We start from the raw sequence: 24,889 nt of genomic DNA, 5'->3' as shown, positions 1-24,889 counted from the left end.
TTTTTCAAGGTAGATCAGGTGTAAAGGAGCCCAAACAGTTTGAGGTAAGTTCTTGAAACCGTTAAAATACCTCCCTTGATAATAACGTCAGCAGACACTGGATTAAAGTGGCGATGGGACAGAAAGGCACAGCTTAATCGATGAAAGCCAGCACTCCATCAGATACTTGTGCCCAGGTGTCATCACTGTCACAAACCTGCAAATACAAGAACGTCATAACAGGGAGATGCAGTTAGGCATGATCAATTATTAGCTTGAAAGAAATATAAAGAAGTTAAAAAGAAATTAAGGAGCCAGGAAAACGCTGTGATTAAGTACTACTTTACCATTTCAGTTGTTATAAATCAAGCTGTGTCCAGTAACTGAGGTAGGTTACATCACTCTTCTCTCTATGAACGAGGTCAGCTGTGAATCAGTGCTTTACCGGCTCCTCTTTGTGCTGGTGTCTCTCCTCCTGTCAGAAATCCTGAAGTGCTTTACAAAAAAACGAAACAAACAAAAGATGTGTAAAAGTTGGTATCCAGCTGATGTCCATCTTTATTCCAAATTTTTGTGTATATAATAAATAATCTGCATTAATTTCACCATCTAATGGTTTGTTGATGTCCTTAAACGTAAAGCAAATTTCGACACAGCTCTGTGCCCTCGTTTAATAAAAACGTACCAGTGTTGTAGATATTAGTAGGATGGATCATCACCAGGGAGGCCTCGCAGTAAATGGATGCACACTGCTGTCACATCTGGTTTATAAAACAACAAACCACAAATCAAGTACAAGACTAAGGAATGTTAATAATCCACTAACTGCAAACTGTGGTCAAAGTGAGTTTATATGACTTAAAAATGCAAATATTTTGTTAACCTTTACTCTCCTGCTTTTATATATCTTGTTATGTTAGTCAGAGGGCTTTTATGTAAGATAGAGAGAAGAAGGAGGATGATTTGGTTTAACACTTGCTGGGAAGCTTTTGTTATATTTATTTAAGATAAGGTGTTGTCCTCAATTCAGTGAAATATTATTGAACTACATCTGTCTCTTCTTAGCTCCACAGACGTGAGCACCAAAATGAATTTATTTATTTATTTTCCATTTTGTTTTTCAGGGCCTGTTGTCCTTTAATAATAAATGCCAGCAATTCAACATACCTCTGTTCTTGGATCTATTTAGGTTTAACAATTTATTTGTATAAAGTTTATTAAGGTGTTTAGGTGGAGTATGACATCGTCTTACAGATAAAAGAATAATACCTCAAATTGAGGTTTAAACTCCATGACGTATGTAAGAACAGGAAACAGTTAGTCAATAACCCACAGATTTATGATAACACAATCTTTACATGGGTTAGTTCCTCCTTGTACACATGGGAATTTTAATTCTTAAATACTGTACAATACTTGGGTCAATATATCAACATAGAAATAAAAACAAAATCAAAAACAAAAGATGTGACTACATCTTTTTATGCCTTTACATATTTGACAAGAGCATTTAAGCTGAATTGTTCTGTGCAAGTTGAATATAATAACAAGGAAGTGACTTACCAGCCATGAAAATTTACCTATAGAATTCTATTTTAATTCAAGCTTCAAATCTTAAAGTCAAATACGTCCTTCAATTAATCAGCCAAAGTTACTACAATAACCAAATTTCATTTAGAGCTACCTCAGCAGCTATCACTGTGACTACTGCCTTTATTTGCAATTATTTCTCTGCTGCAGACACCAGGAGGGCCAAACTGCATTCATAGTGTAAACTTCAGCAAAGCTACATTTCAAATTTGTTGACTTTTCACTTTAGGGAGCAGTAAAAACTTGAAGAGAGAGCAGTAAAGATAGCTCGTCGTTACCGCCAAATATCAGCCAGTATGATATTATCCCTGTAACAGCCATTAGCGCTAGCAAGCTAACTTTAATAAAAAATGTCATCTGCTGTGAGAAAAAAACACAACTTATTGCTAGTTTTATAATTTACCTTACTGGTCCTCAAAAAATAAATTGTTCCTCTTCCACATATTCAGAATCCAGTTACTCTGTCTCTCTGATGATCCTACAATGACTGTCAACATGTCTTTTGCTATGACACTTGACAAGGTAGCCAACTACTTGAAGTAGCTTTTACATGCTCAAACCCAGCAGACTAGTTAAGGGCACTGCTTCCTCCTGCTTGTGGAATAACATATTTGTTTCCTTTGCTGTTACTGGATCGCTGGCCTTCCAAAGTCATTCAAAAGCAATGAGTAAACTGTTCATCAACAATTAGCTATAACATAATAACAAGTAGTAAAATGCACATGATTTATAACTAAGTCAAGTTATTTCATGTAAGCAAAGAAAGATATTAGTCTATAATGAAATTAGCTGCATCTTTGTATTTAGTCAGTACCAGTTAAATGCCAGATGTAACTTTTACTGTTTATAAATGCCAAAAATGAAAACTTACTTGAATTTGAATAGAAAATACCTAAAATATCATAATTTTATGTCAAAGTTAGCCAAAAACCCTTTAGGCTTGCTGACCAAATAATAGCAGTTAGCTCACTGTTAGCCTAACTTGATGATTATGTGAATACCACTAACAAATTTTTTAAAATATATATGTATGTGAAAGAATGACAAAAGCGTACATTTAGAAAGGACTTTTCCACTGTTTAACTTATTTCTTAGTCCTCAAAAACATATTTGTTTCATGATGCTTACCCCTTCATTTGATTGCACAAGGTTACTTTCCCCTCTCCTTTTAAACAAACATAGTTAAATCTCTTTTAAAGAAGCCAAGCCTGGACACTTAAATACAGAATACAGGCTAATGTCAAACCTTTTTTAGGACCAGCTTTCAATGCTAATAAGGTTGCAGTCCTTACTTTATTCAACTTTATTCAGCTTTTGACACAATTGATCATAAACTCTCTAATCTCCCTCTCAAGCAGTGGGTTGGCTTTTCTGATAGTTGTTGAATTCTAAAGTTCCTGAATGGTTTAGATCGTATATCATAGATAGGAAATGTTTCACTAGCTGTGGAGATCAGGTATCAAGCACTCATAATTTTTCCTGTGGAGTCTCCCAGGGAAGCTATCTGGGTCTCTTACGTTTGTCCTTAAACATTCTGACACTTGGCAATCTTATCAGCCAGCATGAAATTTGTTACCAGATTAACACAGATGATGCACAGCTATGCTATAACAGAGAACACATTAGTCCAGTTTTAGCAGAGCTATACTCGCCTCCAGTCTCATACAGAACCGATTTTAAAAAATACTCTTATTTATACTGCATATAAAATCCTTAATGGTCTTGAACCTTCTAATATCTCTGAATGTCTGTGACTCTATGTCCCAACTTGTTATCTTAGATCCTCCACTGTGAAATTGTTAGCGATCAAAAAATTTGGATGCCACTTTCCTAGTTTGTGGAAACAACATCTCTGGAACAACATTCCTTGAAAAATTAAGGAGGCAAACTTTACAGATAATTTCAAGAACTTGGTAGCGACATACCTTTTTAATCTGACATTAAACGAGAGCTTAGGCTTAATAATTATAATAATACAGCCATACTATCTGAGTTCAGCCACATTAAGTAATCTGGCAGATAAGACCATATGCATAACTTACTTCTAAGATTTATATTTCTTTTTGTTGTGATTGCATTATTACTATATGAATGTGTGTTTAGGGGTGCATGTGTATTTATATATGTCTGATGGGTTGCTGGAACTTCAGTTCCTGATATGCTTTTGTGCCTGTGCCTTTGAACTCTATATGTATAGTCCTTAGTGTGATATTGGGCTATCCAAATAAAATAAGCTGAAATTTCATAGCAAATTTCATAACATACACTTCAAAAGTTTTAATCACTTCATGAAACTAGTTAGTGGATAAGAAATTAGAGACAGTGACAATTATGAGTGTGTGCACACAAACACACACACACATTTTAGTTTAATGTCTGGGAACACGCGAGTAACATAAATTATCAAGCAATTCACATGAATAATCATGTTTTTATTGCACAGATTATGGCTTTTTCCCCTAAACTAGCCTGGCTATGAGGCCTGGGAAATCTATTAAGGCGATGCCATAGATCATCCCATCCACTGTGGCGTGTATACAGATCGGCCGGCTCATTTGAGAAATATTGAATCGGTTACAGTAAAGTAAGCCCCTGGATTGAGTCAAATGTAAAAATCCAGGCATGTGTGAGGAGCTGTCAGCGTGTGCTGTAATGACGGATGGAGCCGGGTCTCCCTTTCAGCAGGAGGTGATAAAAAGGCAAATTATGAACGCCAGGGAGGGACAAGACAGCGTGCAAGGGGAGGAGGGAGGGCAACGACACGGAGAGAAAATTGGACCAGATCCGTTAAATGATAAGGGCAATCAGTTAATCAGGGGAAGACGAGGGAAAGTGTTATTTCCTCCCAGTGCAAGGGTCAGTGAGGGGTCAAGAGTATAACCTTTGACCTCAAACTACTGACGAGAACGAGACCGGTCAGCGGGTTATTGATTCACGCTCTGCAGTTTACCCATGTTATTATCTATTGGACTAGACTGGTTTACGGTTTTAGTGATTTCCTGTGAAAGTGAATTAAAACAAGTAAAGATCTGTTTATCTAATTATTCCTTAAACTGTGAAAAGCTCTTTAAGCTCCTGGAATCATACAGTGTCACCTTCTTAAAGTCACTTTGTTGAGGTTTGTTGTGACTTTACTGCCGTAAAAAAATAATAATAAAAAAATGCTTTTATCCCCCCCGAGGAAATGCCTCATCTTCATAAAAGCACCGGGGCCCAGAAGCATGATCTCGACCAGGAGCCCAACAAAAGTTTCTGATAGCACCCACTGCATTACTACACAACTTCTTAGTTCATCCTGACACAATCTCTACCCCTCTGCTTTCTGTCTCAGGTGCATCAAACAGAGCCCTGGACCCCCTCCCAGGCTAACCCCTGAGCTGACCCCCCTCTCAAGCTTTGAAACTGACCCACTCTGAGGTGTGAACTTCTGTCCCCCTGGCTGATAGAGACTCACGATTTTTATAGACCTCATCCCTCGCTGTTTATGACTCTGCAGTTTGATTATAGCAAAGGGGACTCGGAGAGGTAGGAGCCCTGCAGAGGCACACACACATCAAAGGAGCTATGAGAGGAATGTGGGCATTTGTTGTTTGCTTTATCATCCAGTACCACCACTTATCTGCTTAATCATAAAGGATTGGCCTGGGAATGAGGCAGGATGGACGCCGCGCTGGCCAAACAAACTATTCCCAACACAGTAATTGCTACTAGAGGGATGTGCCAGATTCATAGTGGTTATAGCTGCTTGCATGGGAGTTTTATTTGAAGAGGAAAAGAAAAAAAGACTACGAGAGGCACCAATTTGGTTTAAAATTAAATCCTAGAAAAGTATGGAGTGTTGCTATCAGAGTAAAGACTCGCCTGAGTGACCAGTCTACATGAGTTTATCCCTGTTTTATTGAGTTGAACAGGAACACATGTCGCAGGAGGTTTTCTTACAGAATATTATTTAAGGAGTTAACACATTATGATATATTATCAATATATATATAGATAATAAAGAATGGTTGAGAATAGGACACCAACTCCCTGATGAACCTCGCTGTTTGGCAATTTATTAGTTGTATGGCAGTTCATTTGTTTGTATTTTTCTGTAATGGTGCAAAGCTCAAAGCCAGATATGTGAGGAAATAAAACTAGATGTTCACCTCTTTATTACGGACTCATTATTTCTAGAATTGCTTTTTTCTTGCCTTTTACTACATTTTACTGATTGTTATACAACTACATCTCACTCTGTTCAAAGGCCTAAAAGGATCACAAAGTAAAAGCGAAGTCTTAACGCTATGTATGCAAAAAGATTCACTTTTTTGGGACCACTTCGTGTATATATGGTACCCAACCAGTGCATAGATTACCTGTGTTTTAGTGCCACAGCAAGTCCAGAGGATGCAGAAAAGTTTATGATTGGCTCACTAATTTCTGAAAAAGCTGCCCTTTGTGGTATTTCTAATGTATGGCTATTGACTGACTGAACCACTGCAAGTTTTCACTATTATAGCAGTGTAGTGCCGTTGGAGAACTCAAAGGATGGAGATAAAATATAAATATGAATGGTTTAAATAAGTTCAGAGGACGTCCCATTCTAAATGTCACTCTCTTGTATGGATTCAATATCTTTGAATTAAAAAAAAGGGCATGAGTTGCCAGATACACAACAGTTTAATTAAGTCACAGAAGCTCTGTCCTGGTTTCACAGGCCCTGTGAGTCAGTTAGACCCTCTGCCCTTCATTTCCCCTGTGTGGGAGGCTTGGAGTGCCGGCTTGAAAAGCTGGGAAAGTCCTGTGATTTATGGCCTTTTGCAGGCCTGACTGCCTCTCACCTCACTGATGATAGAGCCAGAGGTAACGAAGAGTGGTTACTCCAATCCAATTACCTATTCGCTAAATTCTGTTTTATTAATTTTGGGGATTTAAAGCTACTCCACAACCTTTGCCATCTGATTTTGAGACAACTTGTAGATAAATCAGGAAAGATTTGTCCGATTCCTTATATGTATAATTGGGTATATGTTTTACAGGGTGAACAACTATCACTTGGTAAAACTGTTAATGATTAAACAGTGCAGAGAGAAAGGAGGTCTTTTATCATCTAACATGTTAGACTTTCAACTTGTTTTTCCATTTTGTTTTTAGTGTTGATAGATTTATTTCAGGAAACTGAAAGCAACTTTTAACTGAAAATAAAGTATTGACCCCCCCCCCCTCTTGTTTCTTTATATTTTAGTGGGAAATGAGAAATATGTGAAGCAATTTATTGAAACCTGTAAACACATCAAGAAAATATAGTATTTAAGGGAAATCTGGAAAAAAAATCAATATTTTATCATAACATCTTTCATCTTCAACACACACTGACCTCTCTTAAGCAAGCTTTCTCATAATTTCTTTAAATGCTAATCAATGCATTTGTTCTGTTCTCTGTCAACACGATCCCAGACTGCTCCAATAATGTTGTAGTCCGGGCTCTGACGAGGCCAGTCCATGACTGATAATGATCCACTGTATGTTTTTCTATCCACTTCTGTGGCACTGGCAGTGTATTTGGGATCACTGTCATGGTAAAAAAAATTAAGCCACCGTCTGATGCTTTCCAGATGGTGTGGCATGGTGGATGAAAATCTGATGGTACTTTCTTGTGGTTGTAATTCCATTAATTCGACAAGATCTCCAGCAAAATTAGCTGAAACGTAGGCTCAAACCATGACGTAGCCTCCACTTGCTTTACAGATTTCTGTAGCGACTCACTATTGTGCCTCTCTTCTCACTTTTTCATACAGGATCACAACAGCATTTTTTCTGAGAAGCGGAGTGAACAGTAGATGGATCAGTTGGATATTTTCCTATTAATTAAAGAGATGACTTTCACATACGATCCATCAGTAGTAGTTTTTTCAGGCATGCCACTTTTTCTTCTGTCCTCCACTTGTCCAGCTTCCAAGTTTTCAGCTACCAGCTCTTTGGGAGTCACTTTGTTGGTGTAAAAATACAGTTTTATTTCTGATAAACAGTTTTATCTTTGTCGTTTTGGTAGGTTGAGGGTGAAAAGTGCTTTTGTGATAGGGAAGTGCCTAAAGACACAATTTAAAATTGGTTCTTTGCTAAAATGTCTGTTATTTGTAGACAGAGTGCTGGTTCTTCTCCTTAGTTAGGTAACTTTTTATGTTTGAATGGTCCACAGGTCAGTTTCAATTGGTTCAACAGTCAAAACATCAACATGAACAAGAACAAGGATTAGATTGAAGATGAATGAAAATGCAGCCAACATCCAAAGAAAACATTTGAAGGACCTTCAGAAAGCCTGGAGAACTATTGCTAAATACCACTTTTAAAAAAATGACAAGTCTGGCTTCTTGGAAGCAAAAGATAAATAAATGAGGGTGGGGTCAGTACTGTGTGTGTTCTGTTGTAGTTTATCCAGCAAGATCTGTTGTGGTTTAATATTTACCTCGTGTCTTCTAGTGTGTTCTAGTGCCCCACACTGCTATATCGACAAAATTCATGCATACTGTATAGCAGAAAACACACACAGGGAACGAGACCAAATCATTATGAGGTCCATTTTAAAGGCTTTGCACTTGTTTCAGTCTCCATCTGACGACCAAGCAGCTTTGGCATATTAAAATCAGCCAACCCTGTATATGTTGAGGGACACACAAGTGCACACACACACACAACCGGCAGCAGGGCAGTAACTCAAGGCCAAAGGAGGAGGTTTATTTTTATCATGGGCAAAGGTGCCAAATCATGTTGGGTATGAAGGGGGCTATATAAATGCAAATTGTATTGGAGAGAGCTATTAGTCCTAGAAAAGGTTTGTATGTAAATGCCCTATAGGACCACAGTGCAGCACTCATCCAGTTCAGATTAGTGGGGTTTGTGGCAAATGTGCTGCAGAAGACAAAAAAGAAAAATAGACAGAAAATGCAATTGCCTTGTGGTAAATCATGGTGAACAAGGTGAGAAGTTGAGTAATTGAATGGCCAAGGTGTTTCTGTATGGTTTATTGCATATGCAAGAGAGATGTGTTGAGGTCTGTTTCCTGTGTGCAGACACAGGTGTGCGTGTTTTATGGCCATTTTGCTCATGATGTAGAGCTTCTGTACCTGAGCGCAGCAGCGCTGTGACAAAACAAGACATTTAAAGCACACTTTGAAATTGTAGAACATTGCATGAAGAAAAAAAATTATGTAAGTGACAAATCAAACATGGCAAAGGATGCAACATCACTGGTCAAGGCCGTGGGAAGCAGAAGCCCCACCCACCACCTCCAAAAGGCAGACGTCATAGCACCCCCACCTTAATGCAAAAAAAATAAAGTTGTCAAAACACTTCACACACTATTCCTGCTGTCATTGGTTTACTTTGACAAATATCTGAATTATGAAATTGTAATAAATGAGTAAAGCACAGAAAAATGACTTTCTTTCTTTAAATATTGATTACTTTAAAAGCATAATAAGCTCCAGTAAAGGAGAATTTTGTTGACTTTTGTTCTGAGTTTGTATGAGTGCTGTCTTTGCCAGGTTTCTCTTTTAAAAGAGATTGTGATCTCAGTGGGACTTCCTGGTAAAACAAAGGTAACAATAATAAAAACAACACCTAGCATCATGGTCAAATGACATTAAACAGAAGTCACTAATAGATTAAAACTGGTGCATTTCAAAGTGAGCTATCAGCTATCATAAAAATGTACAAAGATATATTTTTTTAACTAGCAGCTGACAAAAAGAGCCTAACAGGAGTTTCATCCCCCTGAAAACTCCTGGAATTATCCCTCTTGGCCTCATCTGAGTAATCATTTTCCAGGCTGCAGTTAAAAACATGGTTACCATGACGCAGAAGAGACTCACACACAGGTCCCTGATGAATGCCATCACAGACATTTTGAACAACATCTCCTCAGTGCCCATCATGAGCTTTTATCGCCTAAACCTTTGAGCACCAAGTCACATTTGGAGCATTATATCTATACCTATCTATACCTTTCATACAGCTACCGTTGCTGTAGAAGGGTACATGACTGTGTTATATGCTGCGCAAATTTGGCTTTTGGGCCGATTAAAATATTCAGACAGCTGTGTGCAAACAGGCTGACTCTATGTCTTGATTACTGAGCCTTTAAAGACTTTGTAGTCGCATCACTGGCATACTTTTTAATGGCTTCATAATTAATTTGATTAACTGTGTGTGCGCCTGATGTGTCACAGGGCGGAGGTTTAATTTTTGTGCGGCCAGTGCCTGAGTAACAGGCCAGTTCAGTTACGTTTTGGCTGTTTATTCTTGCCTGTGGCTTGAGTTGTGTTAGAATGTGACAGGATGAATGAAAAACTTTATCCTTACAGCTTATTATATATCCCCCACCTGCCCAAACACACACACACTGCACCACCAGCATCAAGGCCCTCCCCCTGGCTTTGTCATTGACAGAAAGTAAGAGATGTAATAATTTGGCATAAGGCTCTGATACACAAGACTAGCACCATATCGCCCTCTAGCTTCGACTGAATAGACTTACAGCCTTACAAAACCTCCATTTTTCATGAATCCACTGCACAACACCAAATGCTTATTTAAAAAAAAAAACACATTGTCTACAAAACACTGAGTTAACATGGTTTAATTATTTTAAAAAAAGTGTGTACAGTTTAAATAAAACAGCCTATTTACAGTATGTACATTTTAAGATATGTAATACAGGGCTGTTGGACAACTGTGCTGATAGTGACTAATTATTTTGATGCCACATAAGGAAAAAAAGACACAAGTGTCTTTAAGAATTACCACATGATGTTGTCTCCTGTCCTGAACATGAAACACTGGATATTCCAGGTGTAAGATGCCATTTTTCATGGCTTCTTCCGAAACTTTATATTTCTGCAAACCCAGGTCATCCCATCCTGAAAAAAACATAAATAAATAAACAGAATTATATATTTTTTTAATTGCGGAAAATTAGAGAAGTAAAAATGAAGTGGACCTAAAAATAGCATTCAAAATATATCTCCAGAAGTACTGTGTGATTTTTTTGCTGTTTGATCATATTTTCCAGACAACCATTGTGATTTATTATTTATGCATTTAACATCATTTCTTACAAGGACTTTTGTGCTACTGATTACTTACCGCCACTAAAATTGATAAGAATACAAGTCATATTTTTAAGCACGCAGTCACACAGCACTTCATCCTGTACACTTCAAGCACTCAATCGACTTTACTCAATGCAGATGGGCAATTTGGAAAAAATACTTAGCCTAGCATGTGTGTGCTAGGTGTAAGGAACATGCACAGGGAGAGCATGCAAACTCCACGCTCCACACATCACCATCCCACCCATGAAATTGAGGCAAAGCAGTGATGTGAAACGTGTAGACTGGCAGTAGCAAACTGTTTTAATGCACATGATAACACAAAGCAGCTGAGCTTCTTTAGTCTTTAGAAAGATGACATAACTGATCCACCCAGATTGGGAAATCTTCTTATACAAGCATGTGTTTTATGATGGTAATTAAAGGAATAATGGATCTTAAGTAATCTGCTTCTTTTTCCTCTTGTCCCTGTTTGAATTCAGCACACTTTGGATTCCTTCATTAGCTGATGCCGAGGTCTTCTAAATGACTGTGGCTATGTTGGGGAGGAGGATATGAGGCCATCATGGATAATTGAGACCACCCTCTGCAGTGGAACACCTCCTTAAACATCTGTCTCTGCTCCATTGCCACAAAAAAGAACATATATCCAAGTTTGTGTTATATTTAGATTTGTATTCATTAATTATTCTGCATATTTCTATTTTATTGTGCTTCCTTTGTGTCATTTTACTCCATTGAACTGTACTGATTTATTTTTGCTATCTAAAGGTATTATAGGTTGTGTTTAGAAATCTACCATAACGCGGTTAAATGATTCTATTTCATCGTAACGTGATTTACTTAAACAAACTTCAGTCCCTCTAGCCCGTTTTTTAAGACCAGGACAGGTAAAATAAATCCCAGCATTCCCTGACTTCCGAAAGCGGCTGCAGGCAACTATCCCAACCCTTGCTGTGTGCGCAATGTTGCGTTTGCAGACTGTGTCCGTTTCTATGTTTACCTGAATTCCCTCTGCAGTGAGCGCCGAGCAGGCCTGCACCTGCCACATGCGATCCCGTATTGTGTGCAGACGGAGACTTTCTGCCAGCTCTGACGCTGGAGCAGCTGTCATCAGGTCCTGCTTGTTGGCGAAGATTAGCAACGGCACCGTGGCGAGCGTTTCCTCCTCCAGCAACTCAGCTAGCTCCTGTAACACGGTGCAGACACATACACTTGTTCTAATGGTATTTGCCAACAGAAAAACCACTGAGACGTGTTGAGAAGCAACACAACATCATACTGCCGATCATCCCTGATCAGCTTCTAATTCCAACAGCTCCTGAATGCCTTCTAACCTTCAACCTTATCAGAAGATGACTACTGTGCCTCCCTAAAATGTAAAAGTATTTATGGAGCTCACCAGACTTGTTTCTTCAAACCGTTTCCTGTCTGAGCTGTCAATCACATAGATCTGCACGCAATACAGTCGTAGATATTAACAAACTGATCAGAACACAGAAAAAAAATGATATTATGAAGACTACGTATGTACCAGCACATCTGTGTTCTCAAAATAATTCCTCCAGTATGGTCGGATTTTGCGCTGACCTCCAATGTCCCAAACATTCAGCTTGAAGCCTGCGGACTGCACGCTCTTGATGTTAAAGCCCTTAAGAAAGGTATCGCAGATGCTTAATATCTGCAGCAGGAGAATTCAAAGGCTCTAAAAATGACAGGACTCTACATTTCTGTGCATGTGAGAGAGTGTGGATGTGTGTACTTGTGTGGGGGTGATGTGGCTGATGTCTTCGGCTGCCAGCTGTTTTAGCACAGTGGTCTTGCCGGCATTATCCAACCCTAACAGCAGCAAGCGTACTTCCTGCTCTGGAGCCTGCTTCAGCCGCCGAAGGATGGACAAAAGGCCCTGCAGGAGGATCAAAGCACATATTAGAGCTGATTAGTCTTAAAGGAACAGCAGCTTACGAGATGTCATAACACTGAGGAACCTGCAAGCATTTTCTTGCTTTTCCAGAGTCATGGCCTAAGTTTTATCAAATAAAGCCTGAATAAGCTGCTGGACCAAATCATTTTCAGCTCGCACCAGTTACAGTACACCACCCTGTTGGCAGAGTCTGTCACAGGAACATGACACAGTACACACAGCATGTTACACTCTCACCCAACAGCTAGAATCATCTAGAGTGTGAGGATTTAGCTGCAGTGACCTATAAATGTACCAGCCCTAAAGACCTCTTTAGCCAGCCGAGGTTAGTAAGTTACTGAGCGGCTTCTGTCCAGAGGAGGGAAATAAGGAAAGGCTTTGGCTCATGCTATTTACTTTTAAGGCAACAGTGACCCCTCACCATACAAAATCTGCTCTGAAAAGACAAAATAATACACATAGCACTTTTAAAATCCATCTTCAGAGCCACTACTTTTTTTGTAATTTGTGCATTTTATTTTTGTGTTATCATAAATTTCCCTCTCCATCTCTTTTACGTCAGCTTTACTCCCCCTATAAAGTCTGTTTTAGCTCCAATTTTGAAAAGTACTCCATATATAAATTTAGTTTTTATAAAATTATAAAAGTGTTTCTGTTTACCTTTCAACATAGTCTCCATACCTGGTTTAAACTCTTTGCCTTACAATAAGTACCTTAAGGTGATAGTTATATATAGGTAAAAATAAACTGGGTTGAAAAAGAAAGTCCAAGTCTAAATTTAAATAAACAGATATAATAAATAAATATAGTTTAATCCTGCCACTGGCAAACAAAACGTTTGAGTTATATCAACGACTGGAAGTGAAACGCGTATTAAGTTTCAGGGATAAAACGGCCAGTTTAATGACCAGTATCACATACACTGCCCTCGGTATTTGGCTAAAGGTGGCACATCATTTAACTGTATTTAGACCATTGTCAGCAATGTTTACCAGGTGCCAAGAGTAATTTCAGTAATTTTGTTTTAAATATAAAACAAATCAAAATAAAGTCCTTTTGCCCAACGCAAACAAAACCCGCTGCGGCCGTGAATCATTATAACTCACCATGTTTTTCTCGGGTGGTTTTGTGGCCCTCGCTCAGTGTGTGAGTGGATTAACATCTTCTCTGACCACACGTGCTTGTTGGCCTCCTGGCAGAACGACTGTCAGGCTCTGTTGCTACGGAAACGGTGACGTCAGCGTAAACGACGTGATCGCTCAGTCTTCTGGAACGCTGGGCAAGAGGGCTCCTGTGGCGCGAGGTTAAAAAATAAAAGTAGAAAATAAAAAGAACATAAATAGTTAATTTGCTTTTTTTCTGGTTAATCACTTCAAACCTGATTTTGAGTTAACTTTCATAAAATTTTACATTATTTTATCGTTATTATTATTATTAGCAATAATTGTGAACCACAGACTTCAAAGATTAGAATACAAAAAAATAGCATACAAATTAAATAAATCTTCACTCACCTTTTTTTTTCGCACTATGAGTTTATGCACCATTCTACATTCAATCATTAGTTATTATATGTCTTTTGTCCTGTATCCCTTCTCTTACCCTCAACTGGTTGCAGCAGATGGCTGCCCTAGATGCCTGCTGGAGGTTTCTTCCTGGTAAAAGGGAGTTTTTCCTTCCCACTGTCGCCAAGTGCTCATAAGGTGTTGTATGACTGTTGGGATTTTTCTCTATTATTGTAGGCTTCTGACCTTACAGTATAAAACACCTTGAGGTGACTGTTGTTGTGATTTGGCATTATGTAAATAAAATTAAACTGAATAATTTGAGAACTTCCATTTTATCTCATCAGCCTAATATGGTAAAATGCTCTATAGTCTTTTTCACTAAAGTCAGTGCTACAAAATAAGACCAAAATAAATGGTATCAGGTCTTTGGGCAAATGTCACAAAAAGAGCAGAATAGAATATAACTTTATTCATCCCTTGGGGAGGGACCATAATTTCGTTCCAGCAGCACAAAACCAGTTCACCATAAATACAAAGAAGAAGAAGGAAAAAAAAGCAGGTACAAATAATTAACTATAGAATATCAGCATCTATATCTTATTTTTGTAGGAAGATTTAAAGTGCTGAATTAAATCTATTAATTATTTAAATTAAATGTTCATTTTGGAAACTTGTTTTTAAGTCAAAGTCCTTAACAAGTTTACTTTCATGGTAAGTATGAAGGTTGTCTTTTATGAAATGAATAGGTGCTTATTCATGGTATTTCTTTTGTTAAGCTTTGCGTTAAACTTTTTTGACCTCAAAATGTTGATTGAAAAAAAAAAGTTTCAAATCCCAGTGCTTATAAATAATGAATGAGTAGCGCTGATTATCGCTGCTTGGAGGGGTCTTATCTTCTGGCTGGAGATTACTCATACATATATAAAATTTGATCAACAAAACTTTACTGTTTGTTTGAAAGAAGTCATTTTCCGCAGTGAATTTGAACCCGCATTCTGTGAAGTCATATGCTTTCTCTTGCACCGCGACGGGCTCTGTTCCGCACACACAGCGCCCCCTGGTGTCCAAGGCTGCGCACCTTTTCGCCTCAGTACCAGCGCGGTACCTCAGATTGAGAACAACAAAAACATGTCCGAGAGGTTGAACCGTTACTAGCTACAGCCGACTGCTGTCACCGCAACAAGTCGTCACTTCGACGGACTGCTATATGATTCCCGTCGTGACAACGGCCGACAACCCAGAAAGATGGCACAGAAAGCACTGGGATCCATTGTTGGTCTTCTTTGCACCGGGACCTATCTTGTGCAGGTAAGCCTCCGCTCGAGCTCGCGGGGTCGGCGGATGCTTCAAGGCGAGGCCGCTGCTCGTGGGCTGGGTGAAGGCCGCTTTCTGTCGAACCTTTTTGTCTCCTCCACAAAGGAAACTGGGCACGGCTCGCGACTGTATTGCTGGGGATGACGTCAGTTAGTAAAAGTTTTTCGATAAAATTTCGACAGTAAATTGTTTTGAGGGTTGGTGAAGCTGGGGGAGCTTGAGAGAAATATTTAATTTTGTCTGTTTCTCAGTTTGGGTCGAGGTTGTAGAGATTAACATTAGCCGCTGCTAACTGATACCCGGCAAATGGACGTATTTATTCATAGTTGTTGATTTTAGCAGCACAGACGGGGCAGCCAGCCAGCCGCAGTTTGTGCCTGGCTTCCCTTACAGAGTCGCTATTTTAAATGTTGACCAAACAAACTGAAACGATTTGAACTTTTTAAAGCTTTTAAGCAATTTGCTGTGAATATATTTGTTAAGAAATGCTTTTCGGCCTAGTTTTTGATAGCCCAATGCCATTATTTTATTACAGTTTACCATGAAAATGAAAGCGAAATTAGACATAGCCAGACGTCTTACTGTCACAAACCAACCAGCCCACCCCCGAGTTTATTTTACATTTCTGGTGTTATCTGTATTATTTTGCTGTATTGCTTTTGTAAAGGTTTCTCTTATCATAATCTTATTTCTTCATGATAAACAGTTGTTGTCTTTATAGCCTCAGCTTTTCCTTATTTCTTATCTTAAATGCTTTGAATTGGTTACACTTTGTAACGTAAAGGAAAATGATAAGTACATAACGTATATTGTTATTACTGTACTATTACCACTATATCTGCTGCTCTTACAATGGCATTCAGAATAAAGGGGGTGCATTTAAGTGGCGTGTACTTTCAAATGTCTAAATATAGGTTACACGAAGGACAGAAAACTGGCACAGAAATGTGAGTGAGTCAGGTTAAACAGAAATCCTAGAAACAGGGCATTTGCTCAAGAGTTTGCTGTACATTTTCTTGTTAACTTGTGCAATTGATTGTTGACTGAAGCCTTTGCTTTGTTTACCTTTGTGTATTTAAGGGGAAGGAGTTCTGTTTTGGGGTAAACAATGAGCAGTACCGCTGTGAGATGGGGTACTGCTGTGGTGAAACAGAATGCTGCACTTACTACTATGAACTGTGGTGTAAGTATAATTACTATTTTCTGATTATTCATTCATTTCATCATTTAATTCAGATACATAGCACCATGTGTGATATATAGATAGATAAATAGATAGATAGATAAATATATGTATGTATAATTCTTCAGACTCTGCTTAACTTTTGGAGTTGGCTTTACTTTCGCTGTTAAATGTTTTAGTTTTCATGTAGTGTTGAAATGAACCTACGTGAACTGAGAAGTAAAAGTGAAATAAACCTGTGACTGAAAAAAAAAAAAGTCCTGATTTATTTTAAGTGCAGAAAGACAATGTTTAATTGTTGTGGATGTTTTAGGTGTGCTTTATATCGTAAATGTGGAGATGTTTAGAATCAGGCTGTGACTTTTGTCATACTGCAGCTTTAGTGCCTGTTCTTCTAGCAGGAACCTCACCTGAAAGGTCTCTTTTGGGTCCACTGAGGAAGACAAATAGCTAGTACCTACTCAGCACGATACAACGCAACTCGGTTTCGTTCGTTTTCCATTATGATTGAGTTTTCAGACTCTGGGACCACGGTGTTGGTTTATGAGTAGCCATTTGAAACCCAGCAATTTTGCTGGGTTTCAAAAATGGCGGTTTTGATTCATCAAGTCATGCCATTTACTATCCAGCTGACATGCAGTCTGACATGCAGTCTGTTGACATCACATTTTTGGATCGATTCAGATTGCTCAGAACCCTGGCTAAAAAAGAGCCTCATACCAGTTACTACCACCTAGTGGAAAACCCTAAAGACTGAATAGAGTTGAGTTGACTAGTGAAAAAGAGTTATACCATAAGTACTCATTTTAGGGTAGCTCCCTAAAAATATTTAGGCAAAGCTCAGCGCTAACTGGTTAAACTCAGAAAAGAGACTCTTGTCAACTCTGTTTTTTCTTCTTAGACACCACCATCAGCAGTGATGAATCTTCCACCATGTATTTGAAGCTCTTGCAAAATTATTTCCTTCACCTCTGAAGTCCTACACTGCAGGAAAATAAACAAAAAAAAACTTTTAAAAAAACTCCAAAAGGCTTATGTGCTCCACATCCCCTCATTGGAGAAGTGACTTTTGAGTTTGTCCCTTCTCACAGGGTTCTGGTTGGTATGGACCTTAATCATCATGCTGAGCTGCTGTTGTGCCTATCGACACCGGAGGGTTAAAATGCGTCTTCAGCAAGAGCAGCGCCAGCGTGAGATCAGCCTCATGGCCTACCAAGGAGCCTCCAGCTCCTTTATTTCACCTCCACCTCTCAATTTAAGTGAGTAGTTTTCCTCCTCATGCTGAACATAGTCGTCTAGGTTTCTATGGTTTTGCAACCTGATGTTGTTTGTGAACCTCTAATTCATCCTTGAGCTGATATTTAGCTATTCTCAGAGTCATGAAAATCTGACAGGCTTCATATTTGCAGCTTCTCTGGGCACTGCTCAAAGCTCTGTATTCATAGGTGGTACATTGAACTCTGCTCTCTACCACAGAGGTCCACTAATATGTCCATGGGGCAGCAGCACATCTTGGAATCTTTATCCCTAAAACACAATACTCCATGTTCTCCCCTCCTCCTAACAGATTAAGCAGCTGCCTTTTTCTCAAAGTCATGATCTTAGAATTGGAGAAGGTGATCATGGTAATCTTGTTATACAAAGCGTGTATTACATAGTTATGGTCTGAAGCTGGCCGAGCCACAGCAGAGATGCCGCTCTAATGTCAGCGATCACTGGACCTCAGCTTGAACATGATATGTCCGCTGATATCACAAATAGGAGCTGGATAAGGTGTACACTTACCAGAAGCCCACTCCAAACATGCTTGACTTTATATCAAGAATGTGAACACAACTCTAACTGTGTGCATACTTAGACAGTGACTCACTTGCACAGGGACCCTGGCAACATGTAGTGTAGTTGCTTTTCACTTCAGATAAGTGTCGGCACAATAAGAAACTATTTCTGTGTAAATTCATAGATTCGTGGGATCCACATTTATATAAGTTGAAAGCCTTAAAAAGGAGTCAGAGTGTGAATCCCAGTGTGTGCTTTCAGGGTTGTTAGTTTAGACCCAAAAGTGACTGAGAGTGAACTTTTTTCCTGTCTAATCAACAGTTTGATAGATTTGGTTTTGTAGCGAGTGTTTCCTGACAAGTTTATGATTACCAGTTAGCAGATTAAAGTTGAAGTTAGTTGATTATAATGATGGTTCAAAGCTGAAGCTTCTGTATCTGCTCACTTTCAGGATTTTGGAATGACTGCAAGCTTCCTGACTATGAAGAGGTAGTTGGCCACCCTCCGACACCTCCTCCTCCTTACTCTGAAAACCCTCCTGAGTGTATCCCTGTAGTCGTTCCACAAGTGAACCAGCCGGACGCTTCTTCTGTGCCACAACCCCTCGCCGAGGCTGAGCCGAGGGTGGACTCTCAGGCCTCCGGTTCGTCATCAGACCAGGAGGCGGTGTCGCTCCCAATCCAAGTACAGTGTGCGGCAGAGGAGAATGTAGAGGCGGCAGAGGAGGACGAGGAGCTTGTGACTCGGCGTCGGCACGTAACCGGCGACTCAGGGATTGAGGTGTGCGTTTGCCAGCTTGACGTAGACGAAGGCTCAGGGCTTGAGGAGGAAAGCGAAGAGGAGCAGCGTATGTGTAAGGTCGCCGGGAGGGACTGCTGCTCCGCCCCCCAACAGCAAACCTTAAGACAGAAGGAGCACGCCTCAGAGCTGCCTAGCCAGACTAGCACCAGCAATGGAGACCACGTGGTGTGATCCACAGCGTAACCAACCAGCCAACTGGTGCAGCTTCCACAACCACAGGGAGACCGTCTTGTGTTTTAATTCTCTAAACTAACTAACTTAGACATGACATCTAGGTGATGAAGATAATGATAAATAATCCGTAATAGCTCCAGATTAGGAAAAATTATTGTAATGTGTGGACAATTTTTTTTCTTTGCTTTTCTAATTGGGGAGCAAGCAATTATATGTTGTAGCCCCATTAGGTGTTTTTTATTTAGTACTAACCATGAGAAAGTTATTGGGTGGTTAGAAGACAGCAGTTGATTGTGAACCAGAATTGACGTCATTGTGACTGTCCTTTAGCCCTGCTGTCATATTTCAGGCCTTGGTCAAAACATCTCCAACCATCCTTCCTGTCTGACATTTCATCTCTGGTGGAGGCAATTATTCAGGAGCGTATCAACGCAGTCAGCTGCATTCCTCTCGTATCTGCCCCCCCAGCTACAACTAAGCAGAGGAAGCAGCAGCAAACATTTCGAAACTGTAGGATGAGACTGGATGAAATCAACAACAGATTATTTTTCATTTTCCCCAAAGCTCTGTGCGTGCAAGACTGCGGCCTCTGCTGTGAAATCCAGGGCACAGCTGCGTAGTGATGTCACGTCTGAGGTCATGATAACCAGCATCTGGTGTGAAGACTTTGGGACTCTCACTGGTGGAAGAGCAAAGAGTTTAGCTCATTCTTAGGATGCTGAATGGCACACGAACCCCCTTTTTAGACGACTTTCTCCTCACCCTTTGTGCAGTTTCCTCGGCCATGTCACCAACAGTCACCATGACATTTGGGATACTCAGCATTTCAGCGGTTTATGGATTGTGTACATGTAATCTCACTCTGGTTGTAGATTGCATTAAATCCATAGTAGTGATGCCACCAAACTTATTACTTAATAAAAAAGCCTTGCGGTGGCTCTGTATTGCCGTGCTCAGTACGTAGTTTGGATGTTCATATAAAAGAATGCGGTTTTCATTTCGTAGCCAGCTGTGCTTCAGTAAATGCCACAGGTGTCACTTTTAATTGCAACAAAGCTCCAAACAGGGGCTGCTGGAGTGCGTCGTAGTAGCGGTTGTAGTGCTTGGGTGTTTCAGTGCAGTAGGGAAACATTGAGATGTGTGTCTGTGTGTATATCTTTCAAAGTGCTGTGTTGCCTGGTTGAAAAGACTGAGGTGAGGTTACTATTAAAAGCACTGGTGTTTTGCATGAGGCATGGTTTATGTGTTTATATATGAGCTCATTTGTATCCTGGGAGGAGATGTGGATCTGTTTTGGGTTTCTGTCAGAAAGAAATCATCAGCTAAATCAAACATGCGGAGCTACCCGTCTGTGGCGACCCCCTTGTGAATAAGGGGATGGCCGAAAGTAGCGTTTTAGAATTTTCTAGTACTTGTGCTACTTGCTTTGCTTATTATTTTGTTGCAGTAATAATGACTGCACAGGTTTGAGCCCCGATGTTGGGGGAAAGAAAGGGACTGAGGTTTAACATTAACTGTCTGGATCTAATATTTTTGTGTTGTTTCGACCGTGTGAGCCATGTCGTGCTGATAGCTTGTTAGCTCAGGCTGTCTTGGCTCTCTATCTGGCCCCTGTAACTCTTGGCAGTGTGAGGGGATTTGCAGTGGTATTTTCCATTGGCAGCAGAGAGCCCGGTGCATTAGCAGGTTGAGATGGATGCAGGCTGTCCTCTGCAGTCAATTCGGTGTTGGTACAACAGCCAACTCTATTGTGACTGACTACATGCTGCTTGCGCCGCACACCGTGCAGTTTGTGTTTAGAACATAGCCAGTCAAACCGGTTGTAGTCAGATTTAGAAATTCTTGTCTTTGCAAGATGAGCAGTAACTGATAAGTTAGTAAATATTTCATTGAGAGTTTATTTTGGAACAACAGTGAATAACTTTTTGTCTGTTCTGATAGCACGTGTCCAAACAGACACAGTGTAGAGACTCAGGTCAGTCAGTCTGCTTCACACATGCACTCACCAAGTCCTGCTTCCATTTGGCCTTTATCACCAGTTAACATCGCGGTGCAGTACTCTCTGTTCTAGATGATTTCACCAAGGGTAACAATAGTTCACATGCACTCTGTCTGTCTGATGTTGCTTCACAATCTTCACATGTGTTTTGATTTTTCCTTTAAATACCATAGAGTTAGAAGACATTTCCATCTGGCAAAGCGGGGAACAAAGGCTAGCATTTCAAGCTTGCTGGTTATATTTATGCGGCTTCTTTATTTTCAGTGCTGAATGAACTCTGACAAGGACACATTTGAACTGAACTTTGTTGGCCCTGTTAGCAGAACACAACACTTGAGTTCTGTGCACAAATATGTAATTTTAGGCAGCTCTGTGGCTCATGAATCAGTTTTGTTATTTCCCCCCAGCTAGCAGCAGCATGTTCTGGTTGTGGCTGTGCATGCTAAAAAAAACGAAAACAAGTGGGCCACTGCGTCAGGCGTTTGAGAGCAGAATGAAAATATGTGAATGCACAGCTGCCTGAAATTTCATATTCATTTAAACGGGCGTCTTTAAACTTGCTGCGATGGCGTTATACAAGATTAGTTAGAGGTTCGCAGTCCGTGTGCTGTGCGGTCGAGCCGGTGCTTTAACATGAAGCCATACTAACACGACAGCGACCTTATCAGAGGAGCAGTCACACTGTGAGCATGGCTGCACACCCATTAGCATAAATGATAATAGACATTTTGTTTGCCAACACACCTCGAGCTGCCTTGGTGCATTTATACAGAGCAAATGTGATGATTAAGGAGCTGCACAGTAAAATATAAATTATAACCTCTTTGTGCGGAAGCAGATGTGATACTGCCTTATTAAAGTAGTCAGGGTTTTTTTTCCTGTGGTAACATTTGTTTTTGAAGCATGGTTGCTGTAGCTAGAATATACATTTCTGAGAAAAGTGTGCTTGTGTCTTAGAAAAGGATGTGGTGGGTAAACATTAAAAAGCCACAAGATTTGAACTGTTCTGTACAGCGTTGTTACTGGAGGGGCGGTTGTAGTGACTTTAAAATCTGTGTGTAGTTAGCTGTGGCACTGACGGAGTATGTTCAGACCATGTAGTTTGTGCTCAGTCTGTTTTAGCTTTTTTTTCTCCTCTCTTTGAGGTGGCTGTTGGTTTATTTAGTGAAATATACTTAGTTGAAAGCATGAGAAGAGTAGAAAATGTCCTCGTTCTTGTTTTCTATGGCTTGTTTTCCATATGAAGGACAAAAACTGACTCCAGAAGAGTTTTTTTGTTTGTTGCTAAGGTGGCTCTTTTCTTATTTGTATACATATTTAGGGTAATAACAGAGCAGGGCAGGTGGGTGGTGGGGGGTGGGGAATGAATAAGGGAATAGGGGTTTCTTCTGTGCAGGAGTGAACTGGAGGTTCATGGTTTTCCCCCATTGCCAAACAACTGCTATGCCTCCCTGGTTTTCACATGTTTACTGAGAGTAAGGGCTATATTGGTCAAGTCCACCCATTTCATCGAGCAATTCATCTGTTCTGCGTTGTTCTTTAAAAGCCACAGATGCCGAGATCCGCTACCTGAAAGCGGTCAGAAGCGAGTCGCGTGATCACCGTTTGGACTTGGCTGTCTCGTGATGTTGCGGTGGAGCTCGTATTTATCTAATAGCTGATTGTATACGACCACATATGTTTGTTTTATAGGCTTTAACTTTGCCTTCTTGTTTTGTCGACCTCAACAGAGATCCGTGATGCAGCGTAACCGACCGATCCCCACCCTCCCCACACACACTCCTCCGCCCCCCCAAAGCAGTGGCATGTTTTGCTCCGTCGGCCGTTTATGGGCTGCAACTCTACCAACCTCCACCAGGCTGCGTCTCGATAACAGAAAGTGTAGCCAACACTGTAGCTGCTCGTTTTATTCTCAGCTGCACTGCTCCTCAGCTTATCGACAGAGTAAACGTACCAAAGCCTTCACCATCCTCGCGCTTCACGGCTCATCACTGTTTCGTACTCTCAGGGTTACCTCTAGCGAGCAGCGCTGTAGTTTGAAATCGACACATTTTTCACCCACGAGTCTCATAAAGCCAAAGCAACTGTTTCGCTTTTATTACTGTCTTGATATTTCTTGTCTGCATCACGTATCTCTGTGAAACATACTGATCTAGGCTATGCAAAAACATGAACTTACTGTTATATGCTGCGACCCCTCCGCTCCTGTTTTACAGTCTCTCTGTCGTTTTGTTTGTGGGCACCAGTACAAGCAATATAACTCTCAGTACTTGTGGCACTGCACTATACTGTAATCTACTTCGGTTGGTCTGTGTTTTATCTATTTGTTTAAGAAAAACTGTTTAAAAAGAAAGAAAAATACTTGTAATGCTACTACAGTGATGTGGGGAGTGTCTATTGAGGGGCTTGAGTTAAAATGCCATTCTAGTTTTTAAATATATATATATATATATATATATGAATATATACACCATTTCCCCTCTTATTGTTTTGGCTTTTTCTCTCTGCTTCCTTCAACCACTAACATTTCTGCTACAAACTTATGGATAAAACACGTTTAGTTGAGTATGCTGAAAGAGTTGATTATATTATTATTATTATTATTTAGTCTGTTTGACACTTTTCTGTTCCTCAACTTTTTATTCTCCATCTTCATGAAATTACAGGCTAAATATGTAAACATTGCCTTTAATCCCCAGTTAATACAGAACCACAGTTTTTTATCTATATCATACACATGAAAGACCTCAACATGGAACACAGTCAGCGTGGATCAGACCAGCCATTATTAGTAATACTTTGCTGAGCCCTCAACACTGTACTGAAAACATTTCAGTGTGATTGTGTCCATCAAACCTGTGAACTGTACTATTTTTTTTTCTCAAACATAGATTATACCAAACAGATGAGAGGCACATGTCTTTGAGCTGTGTCATTTGTCTTTTCTGTTTTGTTTTGTTTTTTTGTTTTTTTTGCCAAAATGGGAATCATCCACTTTTGAGAGGGAAGGCATCTATTTAAAAAAAAAAAGCAACTTGACTCTTTCTACATTGTTTTCCTAATAACTTAAAAAGAAAAGAAAAAAAAGCCAAAATAAGTAACATAGAAAAACAATAAGCACTGACTGACAGACAAAAAATGCTTTGGTTTTGTAAGAAGTCTGCTGTGTACTCTTTGGGTCATCATTTGTATTTTATTTTTTTAATAAAACAAACATTGGCGCACTGCTGATCGACTTTGAGTTTGTCCTTTTTGCAGAATCCCTTTTTCCTCGGGATCAAACAAACCTGAAAGGCTACAAAAGGTTCCCCGTCCCCTCTTGTACCCACATATTAATTTGGAGGATGATCACATGGTTGAGTTAATGCACCTCAGGCATTCAGTCTAAATTATTGATGGGTGTCATTTAGCTGTTAGGGTAACGCACAGCCAGCCTCAAACACTGTGAAACAGGGTTTAGCTGGCACACTTGTGACTCTTTAAAGTTAAAATAGTCAAACGAGTACCAACTGAAAGCTTTAACGATATATAAAGCTCATATTCACA

General features: G+C 39.8%; 2 protein-coding genes across 3 annotated transcripts; one reads left to right on the top strand and one right to left on the bottom strand.

Annotated features, from left to right (window-relative positions):
* Positions 1–10,173: 10,173 nt before the first annotated feature.
* Positions 10,174–15,063, bottom strand: LOC146705904 (ADP-ribosylation factor-like protein 3). Of its 2 annotated transcripts, none has more exons than XM_085463780.1 (6): positions 13,692–15,063; positions 12,424–12,567; positions 12,196–12,312; positions 12,064–12,114; positions 11,665–11,850; positions 10,174–10,469 (listed from the first exon to the last, which is right to left on the bottom strand). In XM_085463780.1, the coding sequence occupies exons 1-6, from the start codon at positions 13,692–13,694 to the stop codon at positions 10,419–10,421; spliced, it is 552 nt and encodes a 183-aa protein (XP_085319906.1). In that variant the 5' UTR covers positions 13,695–15,063; the 3' UTR covers positions 10,174–10,418. The 2 variants fall into 2 exon arrangements, with proteins under 2 accessions (XP_085319906.1, XP_085319905.1); XM_085463779.1 differs by lacking the exon at positions 10,174–10,469 and adding an exon at positions 10,937–11,279.
* A 113-nt stretch (positions 15,064–15,176) lies between these two features.
* Positions 15,177–24,572, top strand: wbp1 (WW domain binding protein 1). The gene is made up of 4 exons (XM_085463778.1): positions 15,177–15,401; positions 16,488–16,590; positions 17,682–17,849; positions 18,821–24,572. Exons 1-4 carry the CDS (start codon positions 15,339–15,341, stop codon positions 19,339–19,341), a joined length of 855 nt encoding a protein of 284 aa, XP_085319904.1. The 5' UTR covers positions 15,177–15,338; the 3' UTR covers positions 19,342–24,572.
* Positions 24,573–24,889: the final 317 nt, after the last annotated feature.

This window comes from Copadichromis virginalis, linkage group LG7 (assembly GCF_057382275.1).
Source record: "Copadichromis virginalis isolate Kocher_CV1m ecotype Utaka linkage group LG7, C_Virginalis_male_GT1.1, whole genome shotgun sequence".
In the NCBI taxonomy this organism is placed as follows: Eukaryota; Metazoa; Chordata; class Actinopteri; order Cichliformes; family Cichlidae; genus Copadichromis; species Copadichromis virginalis.
This window is presented reverse-complemented; position numbering and strand designations above follow the sequence as displayed.

What these genes read in the sequence shown, in the direction of transcription:
- LOC146705904 (XM_085463779.1), bottom strand. An exon ending in GGTTTGAAGAAACAAGTCTG is followed by an intron (nt 11,851 to 12,063) that starts GTGAGCTCCATA and finishes ACCGTGTTACAG; the next exon opens with GAGCTAGCTGAGTTGCTGGA. An exon ending in TCACTGCAGAGGGAATTCAG is followed by an intron (nt 11,280 to 11,664) that starts GTAAACATAGAA and finishes GCAATGGAGCAG; the next exon opens with AGACAGATGTTTAAGGAGGT.
- wbp1 (XM_085463778.1), top strand. Translation starts at nt 15,339, where the DNA reads ATGGCACAGAAAGCACTGGGATCCATTGTTGGTCTTCTTTGCACCGGG. An exon ending in CCGGGACCTATCTTGTGCAG is followed by an intron (nt 15,402 to 16,487) that starts GTAAGCCTCCGC and finishes TGTGTATTTAAG; the next exon opens with GGGAAGGAGTTCTGTTTTGG. An exon ending in ACCTCCACCTCTCAATTTAA is followed by an intron (nt 17,850 to 18,820) that starts GTGAGTAGTTTT and finishes GCTCACTTTCAG; the next exon opens with GATTTTGGAATGACTGCAAG.